The 24535-nt window shown below is 44.8% G+C and overlaps 2 protein-coding genes across 3 annotated transcripts; one reads left to right on the forward strand and one right to left on the reverse strand.

Moving 5' to 3' along the window:
• The first annotated feature begins 751 nt into the window (after positions 1–751).
• On the forward strand, positions 752–5534 carry TPRG1L (tumor protein p63 regulated 1 like). The gene is made up of 5 exons (XM_059830007.1): positions 752–925; positions 1000–1091; positions 2349–2525; positions 3149–3302; positions 4068–5534. Exons 1-5 carry the CDS (start codon positions 752–754, stop codon positions 4260–4262), a joined length of 792 nt encoding a protein of 263 aa, XP_059685990.1. The 3' UTR covers positions 4263–5534.
• WRAP73 (WD repeat containing, antisense to TP73) lies at positions 5529–23022 on the reverse strand. Of its 2 annotated transcripts, XM_059830005.1 has the most exons (13): positions 22912–23022; positions 22059–22211; positions 21342–21458; positions 14113–14185; positions 13089–13192; positions 12116–12202; positions 11116–11250; positions 10947–11024; positions 9462–9567; positions 8541–8666; positions 7572–7763; positions 6538–6638; positions 5529–5569 (listed from the first exon to the last, which is right to left on the reverse strand). In XM_059830005.1, the coding sequence occupies exons 1-13, from the start codon at positions 22978–22980 to the stop codon at positions 5531–5533; spliced, it is 1380 nt and encodes a 459-aa protein (XP_059685988.1). In that variant the 5' UTR covers positions 22981–23022; the 3' UTR covers positions 5529–5530. The 2 variants fall into 2 exon arrangements, with proteins under 2 accessions (XP_059685988.1, XP_059685989.1); XM_059830006.1 differs by lacking the exon at positions 11116–11250.
• Between the last annotated feature and the right edge of the window lie 1513 nt (positions 23023–24535).

Below are 24535 nucleotides of genomic sequence, written 5' to 3' on the forward strand. Positions count from 1 at the left end.
TGCGAGCAAGGGCTGCGGAGAGTACAGCAGAGAGGTCATGAAGCACATGTGAAAGATGGATATCTGAAATCCAATCCGGTCTGCGAAGTCAATTCAGTATGTGTTCAATTTTGTGCCATTTCCCAGCACAACTGCCTGCTGAAGATGTCACCCGCTGGCTCAGGGTACGACAGCCCTGAAAAGCGGTCAAAGATACAGTGCGGTTCCGTAACGGGCCATGACAGTACCTGCAATAACGCCAGGGGCCGCAGAAATAGAAATATTAACGTGCCGTCGTTCCCGAGCGTCGCTCAGTCTTTGCTGTCAGGTGTGCTGAACGTGGCACGGGCTTTGGGGCGTAGACCCGCAGCTCTGTCCCTCTCCATCACCCTCCTGTGCCCCGTCACGCCCGGCGTAAGGGTTTTGCGGGTCTGACCGTGACCTGCTTCGCCGCAGCTCTGGCCGGCCCGTGGGGCCGCAGGTCTCGGGGCTGCGCCCCGCGCGGTGCCGCCCCCCCCGCAGCGCGGCCGCTCCCTTTGGGCCGAGCCCGGGGCTCCCGCGGGCGGGGGGCACCCGCGGGGGGGGGGGGCGACGGCCAGGGCTCCCGCGCCCCCAGGGCTGCAAACCGCGCGGCCGCGCTCCGCGGCGCGGGTCACGCGTGGGCTGCCCCCGGCGGGCACCGCCCTCGCCGCGCCGCGGTGCCGCCTCCCGCCGCGGCTACCGCCGGCCCCCGCCCCGCCCCGGAAGGCGGCGGGAGCCCGGCCCGGCCGCGATGCTGCAGCTGCGGGACGCGGCGGAGGCCGGCCCGGGCGGCGGCCCCGGGGCGGCGGCGGCGCTGCTGGTGGTGGCGGGGGAGGCCGCCCCGCCGCCCCGCCAGACGCTGCGGCCGCTCAGCGTGCGCACCGCCGGCCGCGCCGGGCGCCTGCGGGAGTACTTCGTGTTCCGGGTACGGCCCCGCCGCCAGGCCGGGGGGGGGCGGCTCCCCCGCCCCGGCGTAACCTCTGCCTTTCCCCCGTTTAGCCCGGCACGATCGAGCAAGCGGTCAGCGAGATCCGCGCCGCCGTGACGCCGGCCGAGGACGGGGAGGTGCGGAGCGTCTGGCTGCTCAGCGAGTAAGTAGCGCTGCGGGGCGCGGGCCCGGGCGCGCCTGTCCCGCCCGAGCTGTGCGAGGGCGAGCGCTTGCCCCGGGGGCGAGTGCCCCGGCCCGGCCCGGCCGCCGCGGAGGCAGCCCGCGGGGTTCAGCGGCTGCGCTCCTTGCAGAGAACCCAGCGCGACACGGGGTTCGCTGCCGCGCCGAAGCCGCGAAGGCAGCTGCGGTCAACCGCTTCGCCCTGCAAGGCGCCAGGGAAGGGGAGGGGAGGGATGGGAAGCTGACAGTTTCCCCTGGGGCGGGGGAGCGGAGCACAACCCCTTCTTCGCAGGAGGCCTGGCCAGAGCGGCAAGCCCCGAGCGCTCCCCGGGGCAGGCAGGAGGCCGGGGCGACCTCGGTCCTGCCCCCAGCACAGGTCGGGGCGGCGGGCAGGGGCAGAGAGAAGGGCTCCGGGCAGGCGGCACCGCGCCGGCCCCTCGCCTGCTCCCGCCGTTTGCACCTACCTTTACGCAGCGAGGACAGCTTTGGTCTCACCAGTTGACGGCAGCGTTCCTGCTGAGACAACAGGCAGTTGTTAATTGCGGTAAGGAAGGACGATTAAATCAGTAACACTAAAAATAAGCTGTCGCAGATTTCAAGGGTGCTAGTTTAAAAGCTGAGCTCACTACCCGTAGAGTGAAAATATGACCTACTCTTAGGTCGCCCTAAGGATGAAATAGTATTGTGGCCGTGATGGTTCAAGGCCGTAGTCTGGCAAAACACTCAGGGAAAGGCAGGATCTTCTATTTGTGAAATTTGAAGAAAGTGACAAGTTTTTGAATGTACAGGCTGCTCTTACAGAGGAAAATACTAAGTCAGACCACACAGTTAAAGATGATTTCTCTCCCCTGAACATGCACCAGTGCAGTTAATAATTTAGCAAACATGGCAACACGCTAACAGCACGGTATTAAACACTTACTGGAAGAGTTGTTGGAGACTCATCTGCCCCATTAAGTAGCATTTGATCTCAAATAACAGGAGACAGCACTAAAGCTCTCTCTCAAGGTCTTCAGACTTGTTCCGATTTTCTTAATGTTGTCCTATGTTGTAACGTGCCCATGTTGTGACACTCAACCTCTTACCAGACTGGCTGATTCAAAGCAAAGGCCGTAATGTAAACTACAGCATTACTAAGACTTCAGCTTGTTCTCCTTAGCAACTCTGGTATCCGTTAAGCTGTTAAGTGTTTCTAGCCAGCACCCGAAACTGCTAAAGCTCAGTGGCGTTATCTTACCAGAATCGATCACTGGAACAACGAGAAGGAGCGTCTTGTTCTCATCACAGATTGGTCCCTCCTGATCTGCAAATACAACTTCATCAGCCTTCAGTGCCAGCATGTGACGAGGATTTCCCTCGGTGCAGTTGATACCATCTCTGTAGGAGAGTTTGAGTTCCCACCTAAGTCTCTGAACAAGTAAGTTGATGTAGTAATTCTGTAACGCTGTTGTAATCCTTGCATTGTTGTTGTAAATAGTTTGAGCTGTCAACCTTTGTCACTGACCACTGGACGAGTTTGAGAATCCTTCCTTTTGCTCATGTGACTTCGTAAACTATTACCGAAGCTTCATTAGACCACCTCAGAGCAGCTGCTCTTTTGCTGGGACAGTCAGTAGTTACGTTAAAAGCGAGTTGCTCAAGGACTTTCAAGACAAGATGAATAGATTTGGGAGCAGAAGTTCATCACCACTATGTAACACAGTAAGTAGCAGCAGCACCACCACCTTCGCATTACTAGAAAGCCACGTGTAAATGTCAGGTCGTACGTAAACGCGGGCTGTCACAGGCAATACAGTTCAGGCGTCGTGTCCGAGGTGTCTGATGAGCTTAACCTTTTTGCACTCAGCTTGTAAGAATGTACTGTTGCGTATTTCAGGGCCTGAATTCTTCTGTTACTGTTCTAGAGGAAAAACTTGCTATCAAGCTTGTATTTCAGCTTCCAGCTTGAAGTACATCTTTTTCAGACAGTACTTTTCTAATTAAACTTGCCTCAAAGGCTCGAAAGTCTTACCGTGTGAGTTCTGCTGTCTTCAATATCAGGCGAGAAGGTACCGGCATTCGAATCCAGTGGGACAAGCAAAGTCGCGCCTCCTTCATAAACAGATGGAACCCGTGGTCCACAAACATCCCGTACGTCACCTTCACCGAACATCCCATGGCAGATGCTGACGAGAAGATTGCATCCCTTTGCCTAGTAAGGACGTCACCTCTCTTATTCTAGACTGCTTGTTGGTCTCATAGGCAGGATACGACTTAGATTATTTTGAAAAGATAGAGCAGTTAAATCAAACAGAAGCAGTTAAATCAAAGAGACAGAACTTAAAGCTGTAAGCCGTGTTTCCCCGTGCTCTGAGTTTGGACTTGTACAGCAGCCCTACCGCCAGTTTTTGCCAGCTGCCCGTGAATGGTTTATACAAGAAAGCTGAAACTTCCAAAGGTGCAGGGTCCTGTAAAACCCAAAAGAAAATGGATGTTGGTGCTACTCCTGCTCTTGCTTACCTGACAGGCTGATGCCTGACTTTTCATTTAGGACTGCCAGGTAATTAAACAAATAAATAGTTTAACTGCTAACTGTAAACCCTCACTTAGGTGGCGCTCAGTTTTTCTTGCAATAGTTGCTTTCCTCTGAAGGTTTCCTTAGAAATAGAACACTATGGTGGTTTAAGTTCAACACATCAACGATAAGGGCAGGAGAACTACAGTCAGAAATAAACAATATTAGTCACTGATAAATCTTTATGCATCTAGCCCATGTGTTTAAGTTACATGTGAATAGTGTTCTGGTATGAAGTTAACTATCATTAAGGTTAAATGTCAGAATGTAAAGTTTATCGTGGCACGCGAGATCTGTGACCACTATAGCTTTAGCGTTAATCCTTTACAATTCAACATCAGCAGCTGTTTGCCTAACAATTTTTAGAACAATGGAGAAACATCAAGGTGATTTTTTTTCTTTCAGTTGGAAAACTTTAAAACTCAGCTAATTCAAGCTGTGAAGAAAGCCCATAAGGAGCGTCCACTGCCAGGAAGGGCTAACGGTGTGCTAGTGCTGGAGCGTCCTCTTCTGATCGAGACTTACCTGGGATTGATGTCCTTCATCAACAACGAGGCCAAACTTGGCTACTCCATGACAAGAGGCAAAATTGGATTTTAAAATTCATTGCATTTCATCTTTTCAAGAGAAAGTGATTGGATGTTGGGTCTCCCGGGGAGAGCACGCCGTGTGGCAGAACACTCGATAATCAAAGGGAAGAGGTTAGGGGAGCGAAAGGGGGTGGTTGTAGAACTAACAGTTCACAGGAGGCCCTGGTTGTTACAGTCAGGTCAGATTAATCTGAAGCAGACATAAAGTAGTGTCATTCTTGTATTCTGCATCTAATTTACAGTTCTTACTGGTTCTTCTACAGGGCTGGTGAGCAGCGGTATTTTCCATTTCTAACTACGTGTTCTTCTCTGCTAATTAAGTGCGATTGGTATCTGCTACAAACACTCCGCACAATATCCAAGATACAGTAGAATGTTCATGCCATATTCCAGTTGTGTCCCTCTGTGTGGTGTCAAATCACGTAGTGTGCTTGGGATTGATTTGTATTGTTTAAAGAGGTATTAGTGGTCACAATTACAGTAATCTTAGCATTTTAATTAATGCCTGTTAAGAATTTTGAAGGCTGTGTCAGTCATTCTTTAGCAAACCAGTCAGATTGTGTTAAAGCTGTACTGCTGCGGCTGCTCAGAAGCCGTGTACTTCGTAAACTGAAGTATATGGCTGAATGTGCGTTTATTAGCTGTTTGCAACAATACCTCCCTCTAAGAACCAAGTCTGACTTCCTAGTTTCTTATGCATGTTTTCTTGCTGCAGCCGTAGAATAAAGTCTCTTTTGAGAGAATATTGCCAAAAGCATCACAAACACATTTGCCTTCAAAGCTGTTATTTATAAAACTGAAAAGGAATTCTATTTTGATTAGATTTATATTCTTAGCAATTTTTCTTAAACCTACTTCAGTTTGGGACAGCAGCAGTGCAGGACTTTCTAATGGAGAGAGGTAAGACTTTAAACACTGTACATCAATCTGGATTTATACATTCTTGCATTTAACTTCATACAAATGTCCAGTAACGAAATTCAGAAGCAGCATAGGAGACACTACAACTGAAATTGCTCATGAGGTTACTCTAACAAGCTTTTTCATTGCATATGACCTTCTATACATGCTATTTTATCAGAGCATTTATCTGTGCAACTACAATGCTGAATAAATGCTGTGCTGCAGTGGTCGGTTTTTTGAACTTAAAGTAGATGTGTGTTTATGAAACTTACGTAAAGTCATGATGGAATGCAACAAGTTGCATGCTCCTCTCAAGGCATTTTCTAAGATATCTATTTAATTTTCATTAATCATGCAGTAAAGTTGAATTTCAACTCAATTTGTTCTTCGTTCTTCATTTTGTGGAGACCGAGGCTGTGAAATTAAGTAGCAAAAGAAAAACCATCCAATAAACTCCTAAACAACGGGCTCCCTTCTTTGAAGAATACAGTGGCTGGCTACTCAGGTTAGAGATAAAGGATGGCCCAACTGCTCTTTCCCTGCTGAACCGTCCACCCCAATTTGGCACTAGATAGTTGGGTCAAAAGCTCCTATTTCAGTTGCCTGTAATATATCATTCTAAAGTATCAGTTATGATCCTTCTTGTAAAGATTCGGTAGATTCGGTATAATAAATCTATGGTAGACCAGGCACAATTACTGTCGCTTGTCAACATCTTAGTCTGGAAAAGCTAAATTATTACAGGTGACTTAATTTGTTTTCTGAACAAAAGAACTTGTTTTGCTTTAACAGCAATTGATTTGCTAGAAGGTGTCTTACCATAGCTACTTCTGCTACAATATTTAATTCTAATACACCAGAAAAATCCGTTGGCTTACAAGTCTAGATAAAAGCTGTAACGCTGTTGTGTGCAAATAACTGCTTCCTTGCACTGGGATAAATAGCCACAAATCACATCACTGATAATACAGAAACAGACCTTAGAATGGAGAAGTGCAGGTTTATAGTTAGAGTCATACCAAGTTTGTAACTATCAAAATATTTATTGGAAATTATAAAATTTAAATAATAGCTATACATTATATACACACAGCTACAATTTTAGAAAATAGGGTTTCATAGTTGACAAAGTTCAAGAGAAAGTTCAACTACATCAATACTAAAGTTTTCTTGAAATCCAGACTTCATTCTCTACACTTTAGTTGCTACATCACTTCATTCAAATGCAATCACAGTACTTTACCCATGGGAGTTTGGGTACGCTCCTTCAAATAAATAATTCATAAATACAAAAACTTTAGACTGGGCAACAGGCTTTGACCCCTTTCCTCATTCTTCCTCAAAGTTGTCAGCATTTTTAATGCAAATGATTGTTATTTTACCTCTTCTCTTTCTAAGTAACACACACAAAAGCTGTCCTTGCTCAGAAGCGCCATGGAGTCTCCACTAGAATGCCAGGAGAGAGAGACGATCTGGAAGTCACCTGCAGAAACAGATCAGAGTTTGGCAGCAAGAAGCTGACAGTCCATCCTCTTACTCTAGGAAAAGGCAGCTGGAGTAAGTCACACGCATTGCAAAAAATACCCTCCCCACCTTGGAAGTCTTCACAGGGTGTTCGATTTTCTTACTGCTGCACTAGAGCCAATCTGTTCTCCAATACAGCAGCGCAGATAAGCTGCATGACTGACTCTCTCCCCCAAACCTACAGTTACTTTTTACTCCGTATACAAGCATAGATTTCTTAGACTTGTCATTTTAACGCAAATAGATGCCATGAGATTGTTCACCGGTGCAGAGCTGCATATCCGATGATATTGTTGCTCCTTGTGTAGGGAGGGAAAGTTGAACCTTTGCGGTTTCTTCTCTATTTAATATGCAGAAAGGCATTTATGTGATCTAGCTAATGGCCTTGTACCACTTACCGCCAACCATAAAACTTCTCATCACGCAGGCTGACTTAAGAGTTCAGGTTCATGCATGTTCTTCTATCTTTCCATATCAAATTCACTATGCACATTTTTCCCCATTAGTGTTTTGTCATACTTCAGTTGTTTTCAGAATACCCACAAACATTATAGGCGTTTCAGTCTTTATTTCAACACTTGGCATTTTGCACAACTACAGTTTCTATGTAAATAAACTGATATGAATATAAATCTTGAGAAAGAATTCAACATACCCTACGATTAAAGCAACAATTATATCTTTGTTAGCCCCTGTGCTCTGTCCTTGATATATTTTATTATGTTTGCTATGAACCCCTCTTTTTTGAAGACAGAAATACCTGTTTTTAAAAAGCTCCAACAACACATCTGAGCCATTTACATGATAATGCTCGGACCGATTTGTAAGTGGAAAAATATTTCTAAGTAAGAAGCTGATGATTGCTTGTGGAAGTTACTGCAGGCAGCCTTACCTTCCACTGGCACCTGCACTGACACACAGCCAGCTGGGGACCATAAGTAGACTTTGCTATTTCCTGTACATACAGCAAGTCGAGGTTGTCGGGGATCCCACTGGAAAGACTGGATCGCACACAGCTGCTCTAAGACTACAAACAGCTTCAGCTTTTGAATGTCCCAGATCCAGACAGCGTTAGGAATGTTATCTGTCAGAAAGGGAAGAAGTAATCATGTAAATACCTGAAGGATAAAAAGATCACACTTTTTTTTTTAAAAGAAATGGGCATTAATCGAGGTCTAACACAACACAAGCCATTTGGGTACACCACAGGTTTAACACCACTAGAGTTTTGCCTAGCAGTGCCTTTAATTTTGCCTTGGAAATATTGCAAAAAGGATAAAAGAAGTGACTCGGTTTGTCTTCCAGTCCTTCACTGGCTTTTCTCAAATCATTCACAATTATGTTGCTGTTAGTAGGTTTTGCATCTGAGCCACAGCTTTTGCATCCAGACATTCAGGACCATCAAAGGGAAAGGTTAAACACTAATCCCATGATTTTCCCTATTTAAGTTAATCAAACCCCCCCTCCTACTACAGGTTGTGAAGAAGTCTGCCTTTCAAGAGACACTTGCTGTAAATGGAGGAGGAAGGATTTGTATACTTCATTTTCTGATAGAGTGAGCTCACATACATTTGAAGAAGTATAAAAAGCATACTATTTCCATTAAACACAAAGCCAAGCCTGAGTTAATGCACTGACAAGCAGTTCTGGCAGCTCACAATACTTTACATACACTAGAAGACATAGGCTGAATTTCCTCTGTAGTTGCATGTTTGCACAACAGGGAGCTGATTTTAAACCAGGCCATCAGTCTTCTCACAGTGCAAAGTAACTGACCAATTATTGACCATGTTTCTTTTATGAAAACACACCACATGCAATGAATATGTTTCCCCTTTACTATAGGGCAGTAGGAACTTACCATTTTTTGTTGCCAGGAAACAGTTATCTGGACTGAATGCCAACATCCCAATTCCCATTTTGGGATTTGCCCTGTCAGCAACTGGTTTGATGTACTGTAAAGAAATTGGCACCTGGGAAATGTCATCTGGAATTTGAAATAGAAGTACTTCACTAAGCAAGCCTGAATGGGCAAAATATTTAAATTCCAACTGTTAAAAAAGCCCTCATCTCTGCAGCAATAGGACTGTATTTTGCACTTCTCCAAGATGTTCCAATCAAAAACTTCAATTGTTTTAAGATACTGCATCTTCATATAAACAGCTTACTATTCTTGCCTTTCAAAAAAAGAAAGGCTGGAAATCCAGGCAAGTGAGATTAAACTATGAATAAAAGGAGAGATCAAATTTTCCGCTACCTTTTAACTAGTATTTCAAACAAACACCAATGCAAAACAAAGGTGATTTATAGTACCACAAACAATGAGACAGTAAAAAAAATAGAAAAAATACTAATCATACATTGTCTGCCATCTCTTTAGTATTTCAAAGCCTGTTGTCTGGAGGCAAGTTTAAAACATTGCTACAACTATAGGTTCTTAGACAAAAGCCAAATCAGAAAAAAAATCCACACAATGTTGAGACAACTTTTGCAAGCAACTCCAAGATCAGATCTGGCTATTTCTACACCCAAGCAATTCCAGTTCTTTTCTACAATATCCTGCTAGTCTTTAACCTGCCTTCAAGCCACCACGCAGACAGCACCCCCGCTAGCGGCATGCTTATCTGCCCTTGGCACTCTTCAGTTACCTTGGGAGCCTTGAGCAGAGCATCCAGAGGATTCATTCCAGTATCAAAGAGGCAGAGTTCGCCTATAGTATTTATTTACAGAAAGACTACACATGGCAAACTCAAGTGTCTTATTTTAGTAAAATTTGGCTTACATTTACTTTGTGTGCTGAAGAGAGAACTAGCCAACGCTTTTGTTGGAGGGAAAGAAAGTCTCTCTGTTTCAACAGATGGGGATTTCTCCACTTCTTTATACACAATCTACAAAGAAACAAGTGAGAGTTCTACAGAAGGGCCTTGAGGAATGTGAACATGGGCTATTACCAAATCACTCACATCCCACTAACCCATCTGCAAATGTCTTATATCTCAGCATCCCCTAGTTCATCAACGGAGGAAAGGGCTTCAGCAGGCAAATACCACATCCAGCATTCTCAGTGAATCATTTGCTATTTGGAACCATGACCAGGAAAACACTCCTGTGACAAATAAACCAACCTTGAAGTCTACGAAGAATGAGTCTGTCAGAGTACACCTCGTTCATTATTCCTGAGAGCTAAATCTGGCAGTGCAATAAGTCATCTTCATTACAATGGGAACATAGATTTCATTTTTGCAACACAGAATCTTTAATCAGATACTATCATAAATAAATGCAAACAAAGTGCAACACTGCAGAAGGAAATAGCAAAAATATTTTAATAGTGTGCCTACAACATATCATTCCCAAACACAAGCACCAGGATAAAATGTACCAACTGCAATTCCTGTCTGTGTAGTAGAGATTAACAGAGCTATTTCCATTTGGTTTCCATTACATATTTTACACCTGACTGGAAGTACGGGCATTTTTCAGTCATGAGAAATTTTGCCGAGGTGCATTTAATAGATCATGCTTTGCTTCTGGTTAAGAGGCATCACCACGGTCATGTAAATATTGCAGACTTACAGTCTGCACGTGTAAAGTCTTCCAGGATATCTGTCCAGACACAAGACTAGTCCTTCCTCTGCAGTGGTATGCAGCACTACTACACCGTGTGTTCTTTTTACCTTGATGGATGAGAACAGCTTGTGATTTTTGGAACAAAAGCTACAGCTCTGCACCTGCTGCCAACTGCCCAGAATCTGCTGGGCCTCGCATATACATGTATGCAAGGATAAAAATAAATGATGACATATATTTACAGGAAATGCTCTTTAGGTGAGCTGGATGAGCTTGTACATATAAGACGTAAATCTGATCACAAACCCGTTCCAATGCTGTTTAAAGTCACAAATTGTATAAAGCTGAGACAAGTCTCTCCTGTTAAGTTTCCCAATTTGCCATCATCTCCATACCCAGATCTATAATACAATCACCATATACATCAAAACACACTGGCACATGACAGAAGTCACCTGAGAATCTATCAGTGCTAAAGCTGAGAGGACCATACCTGCATATTCCATTGAACTTGCAAGGATTCCTCTATTTTCCTTACAGCCCCAAATTTTCATGCAATTTCCCAAGCCCTTTTTACACATCAAGAGGGGAAAAAGCAAGGTCTCCAGAATGACATGTACTTACTAGCATCTTTCAGACACAAACAGCAGCTTCAAAGCTCTGCTAACAATTCAATGGATTTTGGATCCATACTTACAGTCTTGGTGTTAGCAACAGTTGCTGGATGCTCAAACTCTGTGATCTTCTTCCAAGTTACATGGTTCAAGATACGCACCTAATTCAAGAAAGCATTACAAGACAAAACTGTTATGACAAAGTTCTACAAATGGTTTAGATAAAAGAGAGAGAATAAACCTATTTTTTACCTTTCCATCATAGCTGCCAATTGCCAAAAACTGACTGCTGGGACTCCAGGCAATTGATTTTATGCCTAGCGACCATTCATAAGCCCGATACGTGGATAGCAGTCTGCCATCAAGGGAGTACAGCAATATTTTATACTGAAACATAAATAGATTACTTCTAAAGACTAACAGTATTGTTAAAAGCCATAGACAGGCGAAACCATTCCCTCCAAACTCTCCCTGCTTAAAATGCAGCAAGTTAAATACAAAGGGCATGGTCTCTTATCTGTGACTTGAGACAAGAGGCTCTAGGCTTCCAGTTTGGCTGTTCTGGCACTCCCAGAACATGTCCACCCTGTCGCCAAGAGCACAAATGCCCCACTGGGCCTGACCAACAGCCCATCCAGCCCAGCGTTCTTCGACAACATCAGCAGCAGATGCCATTATGGATGACCTTACGCTCCTTCAGCATCTGCAAGCCATCTATCTGATCAGGGATGTTGCAACCCTGCCCACTCCCAAGGCTATTTGTTTTGATCATGCTGCCCACAACTTTATGGCCACAGGAGGACACTTTTCTATACCTAGAAGTTCACCTAGTCAGAGCAGAAAGGATAGCAATTTACATATTCCTTGCTAACTTTTTGGGTGAGTACTTTTACTTAACTGCAAAATTATTGTGCAATGCAAAGTAAAATGGTAGAAGGATCTTACAGAATTCTTTCATTATTCATTACTTCAATAGTGGCTTCTGCAACGTTCACAATCAAGTTTTTTTTCAAGATAAGTTAGAAAGCAAGCTAATATGATAATTTGCTGTCATTAAAGATTTACATAACAGTTTGACATACACTTGTAAGGACATCCATTACCAATACAAGTACAATATTTAAAATTGAGTTCAGCTTTTGTTATGTTTAAAAGAAAATTATAACACTGGTTATTTTAGTTACTGCTTTATATGTGGCAGCTACAAACCAACTTGAACTCTCCAGGAAAATAATCTGCTTTTTCCTCATACCTCCAGACATGTATCCCACACTGCCAGAACACAGCCGTTCGGAGCCCATTCAATCCCAAACAGATCTTGCGTTTCAGTGTCAAAATGCTGCCCCCCAAAGAGAAAAAACAAAACCAGTTGAAATATTAACTGACAAATACCGTTGCATCTGACCTAACACAGTCCTCAGTTTTATCCTGTCAAGTGCTACCACAAATGCAAAAGAGCCTTTTGTATGCTAGCATAGAACAGAAGTATTCTCTTTTGTAATAGTATGCTGCATTCACTGTTTCTTTGGTTTCCCTTTACTGAAAAGGCAAAAAGTTGCTACACCTTAAAATGAACAGGATTTCATAAGACAATAAAAGTAGTTACACTAAATCAGTCAAGAAATTTAGCTAGCCTAATTCCTTGCCTCAGAAAGGCCAGTACAGGATCATTAGGGAAGAGCTTGGGAACGTGACAAGCATTTCGTGGTATTTCCCAAATTTTGCCATCAGCTTCTAACGAGACTCGGAATTCCTGAACCAGAGGTGACACTATGTACAGACTAGTTCTTAATGGGTTTTAATTTCTCAGATCCATACGGTCCTCTAAGACATGCTAGTGTGCATCCTTCACAGACTAGTCTCATTGTTAAATAGAAAATATGACAATTTATATTATACATTCCAAATGATCACTTTATCAAGCATTTGACACTTTCATTATTATTAATGTAGCATAGTTTATTGCAAATAAGCTCATGCAAGAATTTCAAGGTGAACTTTTGCATTCCATCAGAAATTCTTTATACACATGTAGTATATATTGGCCTCCTGAACAGAATACTGCTACAGAAGTATGCCTGAAAGCCAACGAAGGAGCCAGATGCTGGACAGAAAATGCACTAGTAAGTCTGAAACCAGACTACAAAAGTGACCGAGTTTAAAGCAGTGTGCAACATATGCTTGTAGTCTATGCGGAAGCAGTGGAAGGCACGGACATCTCTTACTCTCAGTAGCTGCCAGTCACTGCATACAAAGATGCTAATGAAGTCCTTGCAGTCACGTCTTTCTGCTACTGCCATATAGCGGCCATCCTTAGTGAAAGCTACCCCTGCCAATGAGACAAAGTTCATTTAAAAAAAGAGAGAGAGAAAACAAGACAGAATAGCTGGCAATTCTTCAATGAAAAGCAGTTACTCCCAATTCAAAGGAGAAGGAAAAAGAGAAGGAAAAATATCTTCACAGAAGATCACATTAATCAAGGCAATGCATAGTTTTACTAACTTGCTTGTGTTGGCAATTCTCAAACTTTGAATATATTATTTCTAAGGATGCAGCTTCACAGCTATTGCAGAACTTCAGCACGCTTCAAGAAACCATGTTTGATTACTGACGGACAGTTGTTATATAAAACGCACATATTTCAAATAAACAGTTCACTTAGTCCAGCTAAACAGGTTATAGTTATGCAACCATCGGTACTCCACTGACTTCCAGGCATTGGTCCCCATCCGCTCATTTTATATGTAATACATAATTGTCTTTGTCATATATGGGATATTACTATATACAAGCCTCAGGCAGGAAACTGCTAACCACAGCCATGTGGCTAGACAGTCCTGACATGAGCTTCCCTTTCAAATCTTTTCATGTGTAGAAGATGACAAAAGCCACTTTGGATTAGTGTTTTTCATCACCAATGCATCCAGCTTAATTTAATGCCTTAAAGGACCCTTCAGAGGCGAACACAACGGAAAGCTGCATATCTGAAGAACAGGCACGTGGAGCAGATGTAATCCTTCACTCACAGTGAGAACAGGACAGCCCCAGAGCACATCTTAGTGCATCGCAGCAGGCGGCACACCAGTACCGACTGCAGAGACCCGCATCCCGGAGGGCAAGCTAACCCCTCAGCAGGGAGGGTGCCAGAGCCTCTTCTGAAACAGACCTTTGTCACTACACATCAAATTCGTTTTCCCCTTTCTGTCATATTAAAAAATACCATTCCTCTATTAGATTTGTGACACTTACCCTGCTGACAAGCTTTGGGATACTTGATGTAGGACACAGATTTTGTACACAATGACCACACGGTTATCCGCAGCTGTCACAAAGAGAAAGAGACAAGGAAGTATTCACTTATTTTTATAGATAAAAAAATCAGTAAATAGAAACCCATAAACCTAATTCAAGAATACAAAGTAGATCAATATACCTTCTGCGGTTAATTAAACTTTGCAGCTATTCTATGTAACTCAAACACAAAGCCCTAAGAAGTAACTGTGAGTAATTATCTCCCAACTGCCTTCAGTTAAAAGCTCTTCATTAACATTAAAGTTACTGATAGTGGCATGAATCTAGCTACATGATTGCCAATGTATCGTACATAGACACTGTTCAGTTGGAAAAAAACAGTTTCACCACAGTACCTGGAAGAGAGATGAGAATTTTCTTGTATTTATGAATGGATGAGATGTTACAGCAGCTTAAGAACATTGTATCTCTTGGGACAAGGCTACTAAGTATGAAAATTTAGCTGTATCTTTCAACTGTTAGAGAAGCTCAGCTTTGACAGCTAATTTGCATTTTGCTCTTCCCTCCTCAGCCACCCAAGAGAAAGCAATAGTACGTAACTACTGAAAGAATTAGAAAAGAACCAAAATATGGTAAGCAAAGCAAGGCATTAAACATCTTGTTTGGGGTATTTCTGGAGGCTTGTGCATCCATAACACACAAAAACTGCAGGGAAGGCAGTCAGCTGCAGAACAAGCCTCCCCCCAGCTCTTCAAGGTCACAGCCTGCATTCTGGAAGCTCTGTGTTGCCATCTGCAGATTATTCAATTAAAAACAAATACTTACTCCCCCTTAGCAACGGCAGCCACACCAGACATATGTGCATTAATCAGTATGTCATGTGAACCTTTGCATTTATATCTGGAGCAAGGAATGTTTCCAGGGTAATTTTTTTTGTGTGTTTTCCTACATTTCATTGCACCAAGGTAAGAGATTCTAGAACAGACATAGGTAAAACCGTTTTTGCAGTAAAGCACCACGGTCATAAAGCTTCCTTTCCCAGAACTACTGAACAACAAAGTTAGTTCTGATTCATTATCTAAGTCAAACTTCAGCACTGTCTACCATCTCATCATCCTCCTGCATCAGGTGCAGACCATCAGCATCACCAGCAGACTTGGGAGGAAGTTTCTGCTATGCTTTTTTGCGTATTTGTCCTCAATTCACGTTTTCCTTTCTGAAGTAACTGGTGCTATTCAATGGTGACAAAGGACTCTAAGGTAGCATCCTGTGTATCTGCTCTACCTGGCAATGCTATAGACCGTGCATTGCAACAGAACTTGGAGGTTTTTTCATTACTGACATCATCATTTTTGCTAGAAAGCACAAGTCAAGTAATTGACATGGTGTTCAAACCAAGTTACGGAATCCTAATAGATGCTGCCTTCCTCCAGAGATACATAGAGTCCCAAGGCAAAAAAGCAGCATTAGCTGTTCTCCCTACTGCTTTTTATATACAGAAGAAAATTTTGATATTTGAAGAGACAACACAAAATCAATTTTATTTTTTAGGTTTATTACAGGAAAGAGCACAACCAGATCAGATTCCAGTCTGCTTCTATCCAAAGTTAAAAAAGGTATTGGACCACTATTTCATGCAGTGTTTATTATTCTCTTCCTTTATTTTACAGGTATGAAATTACAACTAGACATCTATAGTACCACCTTTGTTTAGCAGGTCCTAGAGGAAGCCACTAGATGAACAACATTAATCAAGTTTTATCACTGCAACTGCTCACTTCCAGACATACAAAAATACAGCATTGTTAGTCTGCTCTTCATGCAAGATTTACTTTAAAAATACCAACACAATGCCTACTCGCATTCTTCTATAGCAACTGCAATAGTGATATGCTGCTTGCTCCTATTAGTTGCAGTGTAAAATGTACTTGCTGCTGTTCCTCCCTTGACCAAAACACGCAGCATACACAACACGCATTCTACAGCCACTTAATACAAGCTTAGCAGCTGCAAGCTTCAAATGCTGAGGTCTGGATCGTAATTTTTCCTGACAAAGGCATCCAAGCTCACATTTGTGCTGCAACTTGGCCTCAGAATCGACTCACCTGGCCTGCTGTGCGCCAAACGCACTTCTATCCTGGACCACATCAGCTGGCTCGGAGCCTCAGAACAAGGCAAAACCTTAACGCTCACATCAAGCTCAAGTCCATCAGAAGAGGAAAATCTCTAGAGGCGGGAAACAGCACATCACGTGCAGAGCTTTTATTGCCACCTCTGCCTTGCCTGAGACTCCATCGCAGAAGAGAAAAGGCAAGGACACCTTCATTTTGTAAAGTCTTCCTGCTTCGATGTCCACTTCTCCTTGGGCACAGACCTCTGCTATTCAGACAGAACCTTCTCTAAAAGGGTCAAGTTTTTTAACTCCCCAGAGAAGACGCTAATAACAGCTTCCCTGTTCATTCTTGTCATGTTCCGCTTAACTGCTGAGCACGCACTTCACCGACACCAAAAATTTCAGTAACCTTAAACACTGCTGTTGTTGGAGTAGTACTGTATTGCCCCATATACCTCCCCAACACATCATTTTAGCACATACGGCATAAATTACAATAATGCTATCGCAGTCCTGGGGAGAGACTACAGCACACAACCCACACGCACTCATGGGATGTTTACACCCAGTCTACGAAAAACCCCACAAAGATACACCTTCAAAAACAAAGGCCTATTATTATACTGGATGGCTACAACACTTTGATAACAAAAGCACTTCATCTTCAGACTTGATCTAAATCACAACACACCTGTAACAACTAAGAAGATCCTCTATTCAACTTCAGCATCTCTCCCCTGAAAAGGCTGCCAAGCTAGTAAGGGAAGCACACAACTGCAAGTCAGAGACCACGTATATGCTCTGCTGTAACTTCATTGCAACCTCTTGCACAAGTCACCCAACACAAAACCTGAAGGTTGTGGCCTAGCGTTAGAAACATGTAGAAGCAAACCATTTTGATTCCCAAACTTAGGATTCTTTTCAGTTGTTCTGTTTGCGTACACTCAAACATTTTTATACACTGAGAAAGTTACATTATGTGCTTCACATATGGACTTCACGCCTACCTTACATGGATTAATAATGCGTTACAATTAAATTGTGACAAAAAGGGAGACCCTTCATATTCCTAACTGGAACGGAAACATTATTCCACAATCTTGTCCAAGCTGCCAATGTAAACTAGCCCAAGAAAGATTATTTCACAGCTAGGAGAGATGATGAGAGACAGAAACATAAAACGCAGAGAGGGTGAAAAAAAGAAAGGCAAACAGGTCAAAAATTACAATAAATTGCATTGCTCTTATTTGCTTTTCTCAGAGACTTTGTGGGGAAGGGACAATTGCTTTTACAGCAGGAGGGAAGATCGTGATCAATTAAGTCTGCAGCAAGCACTTCATCACTGATCATTGAGGTGTACTTTCTCTTTAGTGTAGATGACTCGATTAAGTGGAGTTGTCAAACACAAATCCTAATGATAATGATGTCTGAGAAGTTTTCAGCTGTTGTTTTGCAGTGGAAAAACAAACCAAAAGCAGAAGCATTTTTAAAATAGCCTAAAAACAGCTGAGAAATAAGAAGTATTTGGATGGTAACGTGATAAACAGTCTCCAGTGCTGGGTTCAGGACTACATCCCAATGTTGACAGCTACAGGCAGGTGTAAGACTGGTGATTTTCAATAGATAAAAACACACTTTTAAACAACCTCACATCTCAAATGACTGTCAACTTTTGTCCCAGACTTGACTGGGTCACAAGGCCTCCTTACATAGCAGTGTCTGTCAGCACTGGATTTCAGAAGATTATTCAGAGCGCATTCCTCGACAGAAAGCATTTTTCAACCAATGTAGCCATTTACAGTTACTAAGGATTAGCTCCAATATACACAGAAACATACACTTTTTTTCCCCTGCTGCTGTAGTTCAAAAGAAGCGCCTTAATGCTTCAGTACCTAACGTGGAACTAGGGAAAGTACAATATATGTAGTTTATAAGTATGGTTCTTAAAAGAGACGATCAAGAACAATGCTGCTGATCTTCAAACTACACGTGCCTATGAATTCAGGTGGAACGATGGCACTGTAAGGGCAGAGATACCCGGTACACCTTCCGAGGACAAACTGATAACGTCGAATCTTCTACCAATCAGCTTGCTGTGTTACACACAGCAGGCACGCAGAACTGCCTCACAAACAGAGTGGATTTCAGCAGGAGAGGAAGCACCCGCTACAAAATAAGTAACAAACAATAGCTATGGGACAACAAGCTGCTTTCCAGTGCACTGCACAAATCAATACAATTAACATGGTATTCCAACTTTTTCAGATTCCAGATAGACTTTGCATAGCAGGCTTTCAGAAGGTGTTTTTGTAACTAATTTAGATTTGCTCTTGACTAGTTAAATCAGAAAAAAGTACCCCCTTTTTTAATTCCAAAAAAATGCTTCTCCTAACAGAACTGTGCTCTAGTTCGGTATAAACAACAAGGTGATGAAAAATCAAGTTGCAACTATTCTGACCAATTCTCACATATATCTGCAAGATATAAGCAGACATTTAAAGAAAAAAAAAGCCTTCAAAGTTTTGAGGTACCTTTGAATATATCCAGCTGCCTGGTAAAACCAGTTTTTGCCTGGCAAAACCTAGCAAGTCTGTATCTCACCTTGCAGTTTGCCAGGCTGGATAGCAGCACTGACAGTCCCCAACAGAAGGAAATCCTCCAACCCAGCATAGCAAGAGTTTAAAGAACAAGCCTACATCTTTTCTACCTCTCAGCAGGACTTCCATCCTAGATGCTGACAGAATGACCCCTCCACACGTAACACTTAAGCTAACACACAGCACAAAGATGCTTTCAAAACTGTGGGGCAAGTAATAGGTACTACACACACTTTTGTAATTAAGCACGGTAAATTCCTCTGCATCTGTCAGTAATCCATTATTGTGAAAAACAATCCACTATCAAGTGAAACGTCTCTATATACTTCCTCCGATAACACTGTACCATTTAGCTGTCTTGTGTATTGTGCTGTTTATTGCAGTAACTATGTAAAGATATAGACAGGTACCTGTGCCGTTCAATATTACTGCACATTGTGTAACAGTTCTGGGACCCAAAAACCTGCAGGTTATTACAGACTTATCTCCAATAAAATGATCTCATTTGCAGAGTTATGTTAATATTAAGTCCATATAGAGCATTGCTGCCCATCTCAAAAGACTGAACATAGTTAAAATGGATTTTGGAAAGGTGTGTCAGAATTCTGCTGCACTCATCTCAAGTGAGGAACTGCACACCAGTCACACCAAAAAACCCACACCATTATTCACTATAATGCTGACCACAAAAAGAACTTGACTGCAAGTTAGCTGATGAATAATTTTTGAGGTACTAGTAAGTATGGATTGCTAGAAATAAATTAGCACCACCATATCCTTTAAAAAATTCTCAGAATAAGAAAGTTATCTGTGAGCTTACAGTGGAGCTCACATGTTGACCTGAAGAATTACAAGTATGAGTAATTAGTTGGTGCTGTTTGAAAATGTCAGGCCACCAAAGCCAAGCTGCACTGGTTGACAGGGAACCCCTAAGCCCTCCAAGCAATCGCTGAATTTGATAACGTACATAATACACCGATATTAAGTATCCTGACTGTTTCTGTCTCAAGCACTACTCACGTCTATCCCACCAGACTATGGATTTAGCAGAGAGAGAGTAAACACAACTCAGACATCGGCATAACCCAGGCAGCTGTCTGACAAAAGCTAATTTAGCAACCTGTTTACAGCTGGAAAGAAAACTTATCCCAACACAGATGCCAACTTGGCAAAGGCTTAATGAAATCCTCTAAGGTCAAACCAAGTTCTGTTGGGAGGCAATAAATACTTGCTAGTCCACCCCCACACGCACGTGCCATGAGATACTCACTTGTAGCGCATAGCGCCAGCCTTCAGTTTGGGTTACTGACTACAACACTTCTGCGTGACTAGCAGGCATGTCTTTTCTGACTTCAGGTTGAAATTCTGGGCTCATTTTTTTATTTTAATCACCATTAGGATGATTCATTCCTGGGAAAACTAAGGCCTCAATTCATCACTCCTCGTAACCCACTATCTAAAGGGATAGTGGAATGGAAAGAGACTGCATTAAAGCCAGAAAATCTCTACCCCAGTCAGCACTAAACATCCTTGCCAGAGAATTATACCATGTGTGCATCAGGAACTACACCATAGCTGTGTGCAGGTTTCTCCACAGGCTCCCTTGAGAGCATTGGCATTTGCACTAACTCCAGTACCTCATCTACCTTCCATTGACATTTGCATGAAAAAAGGAAAAATCTTGCAGTGTAACATTTGAATGCTAGCAAGGGTTATGACACAATAACCTGTCATCCAAAATCCACTTACAGTTTTGAAAAGAGTAAATACACAAAGAGAAAAATGTCTCGCACATGGTTCTTAGCTATTTTCTGACTGTTCATCATTGCACTGAGTAACGTGAATCGTCGGCTCTAATCCAAATACTACAAAGGTGGAGGGTCAGACTTCCACATGCCTTCCAACAGGCCCAGTGCCCAGCATCCACAAACTGATTTGGATTCTACCTTAGTGTGGATTCCAGAATAGGGCTTTTAATCAACAAGCACTTACAGGTGTTTTGATTTTAATTTTGCAAGTGGTCCTATTAACAGCAGTCTGACTCCTACATGTAAAATCAAACAGTTACAAAAGTATTTCCAGGATCTGGATCCAAATCTCATCTCGTAGGTCAATAACACTAAGACCATATTTTTTTTAATTCCATAGCTACTCTTAAATGTTTATGGTTTGGGGTTTTTTTGCTAAAACCCTGAGCCTTCCCTGAGCTACAACAGCTTTGATTTCTAAAATTGTTCAACAAATGCCAGTTACCCCTACGCTTTTCTCAAACACATGATTTTACCCTCAAAGCTAAGTGTCCATTTTCTATCTTATCAGAAACAAGAGGATAAAATGTTAACAGAATAACTAACATCTAAACTGCAATTAACCTAGATTACATATATGAATCTAGGAGAACTATACCCGCATTCTTTACCACCGCTACAGCTTTAAGAGCTTTAGGTTATTTTAAGAGGCAAAGAGCAGACGGTAACATCTGATACCATCGAGAGTAATCATGACTTCACACTTACATGGAACTCTGTTGTATTGAGAATGTGACGACCATCCGGACTCCAGCATGAAGCCACCAATCCTGCCGAGCCCTCGTCTATCTTACAGTGCCAGTCTGGCTGCTCCAGGGACCAGACCTAGGTCAGAGAGGAAACCAAACAGACAGCGCACGGCACGAGCAGCTCGTCAAAACCTCTGCTTACGAGAATACGCTACAGCTGAGAAAAGGTTCCTGCATCACATACCAAGAGGTCAGGAACCCTCTGAAAGCCTGTGGCCATGAAGGACTGGCGCTGGATCCCACTACAAAAGTAAGCCCCACACCTCTCTGTGTTAACACAAATTGTCAAGTAAGGTGTTGTTTTTTTCCTGTGACAAATATTCTGAACATCCAACATTTTAAAGAAAGTTTTAGTCCATTTAACAAGTTTGCATGTATTTATTTCTTACTGAACTGAGAAACTGTAAGATAAGCTCCGGCTTGGAATTGTTTTGATAAATATTTTTATTCTAAATTTGTTGGGGTTTTTGTTTTGTTTTTTTTTTTCCAAACTAAGATGTTTGTCATGGTTTTAAAAATAATGGCATGCCGGGTTATCCTCAAGCCATGTGTTAGCAATCACAGTGCTAGTAACTTTAGCAAAGCATTGAACTAGTGCTTGCCATTAAGAAGCTCTCATTCACACCATGCACAAATCCTGAACAGGAAACACATTCTGTCCTGCTTTTGTCCTTACCTGAACAATCCCGCGCTTGTACATGGCACATAATACGAACAGAGAATCAGACGACCATTCTATATACTGGATCTGATCCAGGCAAGTGTACAGCTGGAGGATCTGGAGGGTATTCACATCCCGAACCACCAAACGGTACTGCACGCATGAAGCCTGAACAGGAACAAAACCAAGGCTGAGCTGGCGCACCAACACCGGGCTCGAACCACGACCGTCACCACGCCGTGACAAAACGCTGTGCTGCCGCTGGCTTGGCACGCTTCGGACGCGATTGGGATTTTTAATTTCAGAAAGGCTTGAGGTGCGCTGTGCTCTACTGCGAACTACAGTAAAAATAGTTAAACCGGGAGGGAAGGGAGGTTATAGTAATAAAAAAATCCTCATTCACTCTATCGCTGCTGGTTAACTAATTCCAATTTAAAAAAAGATATTCTTTGTCTCATAACTATTATTGTATTTAATTAACCTTAAGCAGGTCTCCGCTATAGAGACCCTTGCTGACGAAAAGCCTCTTAGCAAGCAAGCCGCCCCTCACCCACAGCTAAGCCCGTGCGCGATCAGCAGCACTGTCGCTGCTTCACCGTCCGGCGTCGGGGCCCGCAGGCCGGGCCGCTGCCCCGCGCGGGGGGGCTGCCCCGGCCGCCGCTGCACCACCCGCGCCGGGCTGGCTCCACCGGCCGCCGCGGCGGGGGGAAGCCGCTGCCTGGCGGTCGCGCGGCCCGAGCCGAGGGGCCCCGCGCTGCCGCTCGGGCGCTTCGCCCAACGGCCGCCTCAGGCCGCGGCGCCTCCGCGGGCGGGCGGGAGCGGCCGCGGTTGCACGCGACACCCCCCGCAGGCGGCGGCCTCTACTCACCAGGCACCTGCCGTCGGGGGAGAACCTGCCGAGCAGGCCGGAGAGCTTGAACAGCTCCGAGAAGTTCATGGCGGGGCGAGGGAGGGGGGCAGCGGCCGCGCCGCGATTCAAACCCGCCCGCTCCGCCCGCCGCCGCCGCCCCGGCCCTCGCCCCGCGCCGGAAGCGGGCGGAAGGGGCGGGAGCGGGTTGGCCGGACGACCAATCGGCGCGGGTGGGGTGCCGCCCCGCGGCACGCCGGGAGCTGTAGGCCTGGGGCGGGGCTGTGCGCGCCGCGCCGCTCTGTCCCCGGGCGCGGGCGGCGGGAAGCAGGCGGGAAGCCGCCTCCTGGAAGCAGTTATTATGCAAATGCGCCGTTAATGAGACGTGGTGTGGTCAGGCGCCGGTCCCCCCCGCCTCCTTCCCCAGCCCGCCCGCCCCGCGGCCCGCCGGAGGCGGCCGAGCCTCCCCGTCGTCAGGGAGCGCCCCGCCATGGGGCGCGTCTCGGCGGGCAGCGGCCGGTGCCTGCTGGCGGCTGGTTACCGACCGCGGCGGGCGGGCGGGCTGGAGGGGTCCCCGGCGCGGAGGGGGGACTCGAACTGCGGCAGAAGTACACCAGCGAACAGGCTGCTGATGGCGTCGTAGTACGTAAATACATACGTAGACCGGCACGTAACGCCGGTCGGGGGGGAGAGTGAGCCAAGGGCCGCCAGCCGAGGGGGAGCAGCCCGGGTAACCCCTCCCGGGGCACATATTCCCTTGGGAAGCAGCCACCCCCGGTGCTGCCGGGGAGCGGAGGAGCCAACTGGGGGGGCCACGGACCGTGACGTCTGTGTCCTAAAAACGGTCCGGTCCTTCGGGCACTGAGCACAAGAGCTGAGGAGTTCCCTTCCCGGCTGACCCAGCAGTGGGGGGGTACACAAGTCTTCCCCGCTGGGTCCCGCCAGCCTGTACCCCCCTGCGTTTGTGTGCGGGCAGCAGCCCGGCTGCCGTGCCCTGCGAGAGCCACGCTCCGAGTGGGACCTCATCTCCTTGTTTGGGGAATACAGTCACTGTCACTTAAAAAATAAACCTCAGGATCAGAGCAAACATATGAGCCTTGTTTTCATTATGGATTAGGCACTTAGGCCCCCAACACTGGCTACAGCGACTCCGCTGCGTTCAGAGGCTGGGAAAGGTGTCTGTTCCCTGGCCTTGCCCGTAAGGAAGGGGCAGAACGCAACAGCTGCTCGGCAGTCACCATCTGCCCCGGCCAGCCCGCTGTGGGCGCCTGCGGGCAGACACTCGCCAATAGCCTCTGAGCGGAGGCGGGTGACTGCAACGCGCAGCCGGCGGTTTAACAGTGATGAACACCGCTCACCATTTTCCCCAAGCGACCGGGCGCAGGCTAAAGGGCAAGGGACCAGCAGAACGGTAGCTTTTGAAAATGGGTGTCAATGAGAAGGTGTATCAGTGAGTCCACATAGCGCAGATAATTAGTCTCATGGCTGATGGGTTTTTATCGGAAACGTTCAATCTTCATCCACTGCCACTCTACGTATGTCTTAGCAAACCATTTTTCTCACCGCGGGATGCCGCGCGGTGAAACACGGGGCCCTTGCTGGTCCCCCAGGCAGGCTGCCCCGGTCCTCTGACGCCCCAGGAGAG

The sequence above is a fragment of the Gavia stellata genome, chromosome 27 (assembly GCF_030936135.1).
Source record: "Gavia stellata isolate bGavSte3 chromosome 27, bGavSte3.hap2, whole genome shotgun sequence".
Taxonomy (NCBI): domain Eukaryota; kingdom Metazoa; phylum Chordata; class Aves; order Gaviiformes; family Gaviidae; genus Gavia; species Gavia stellata.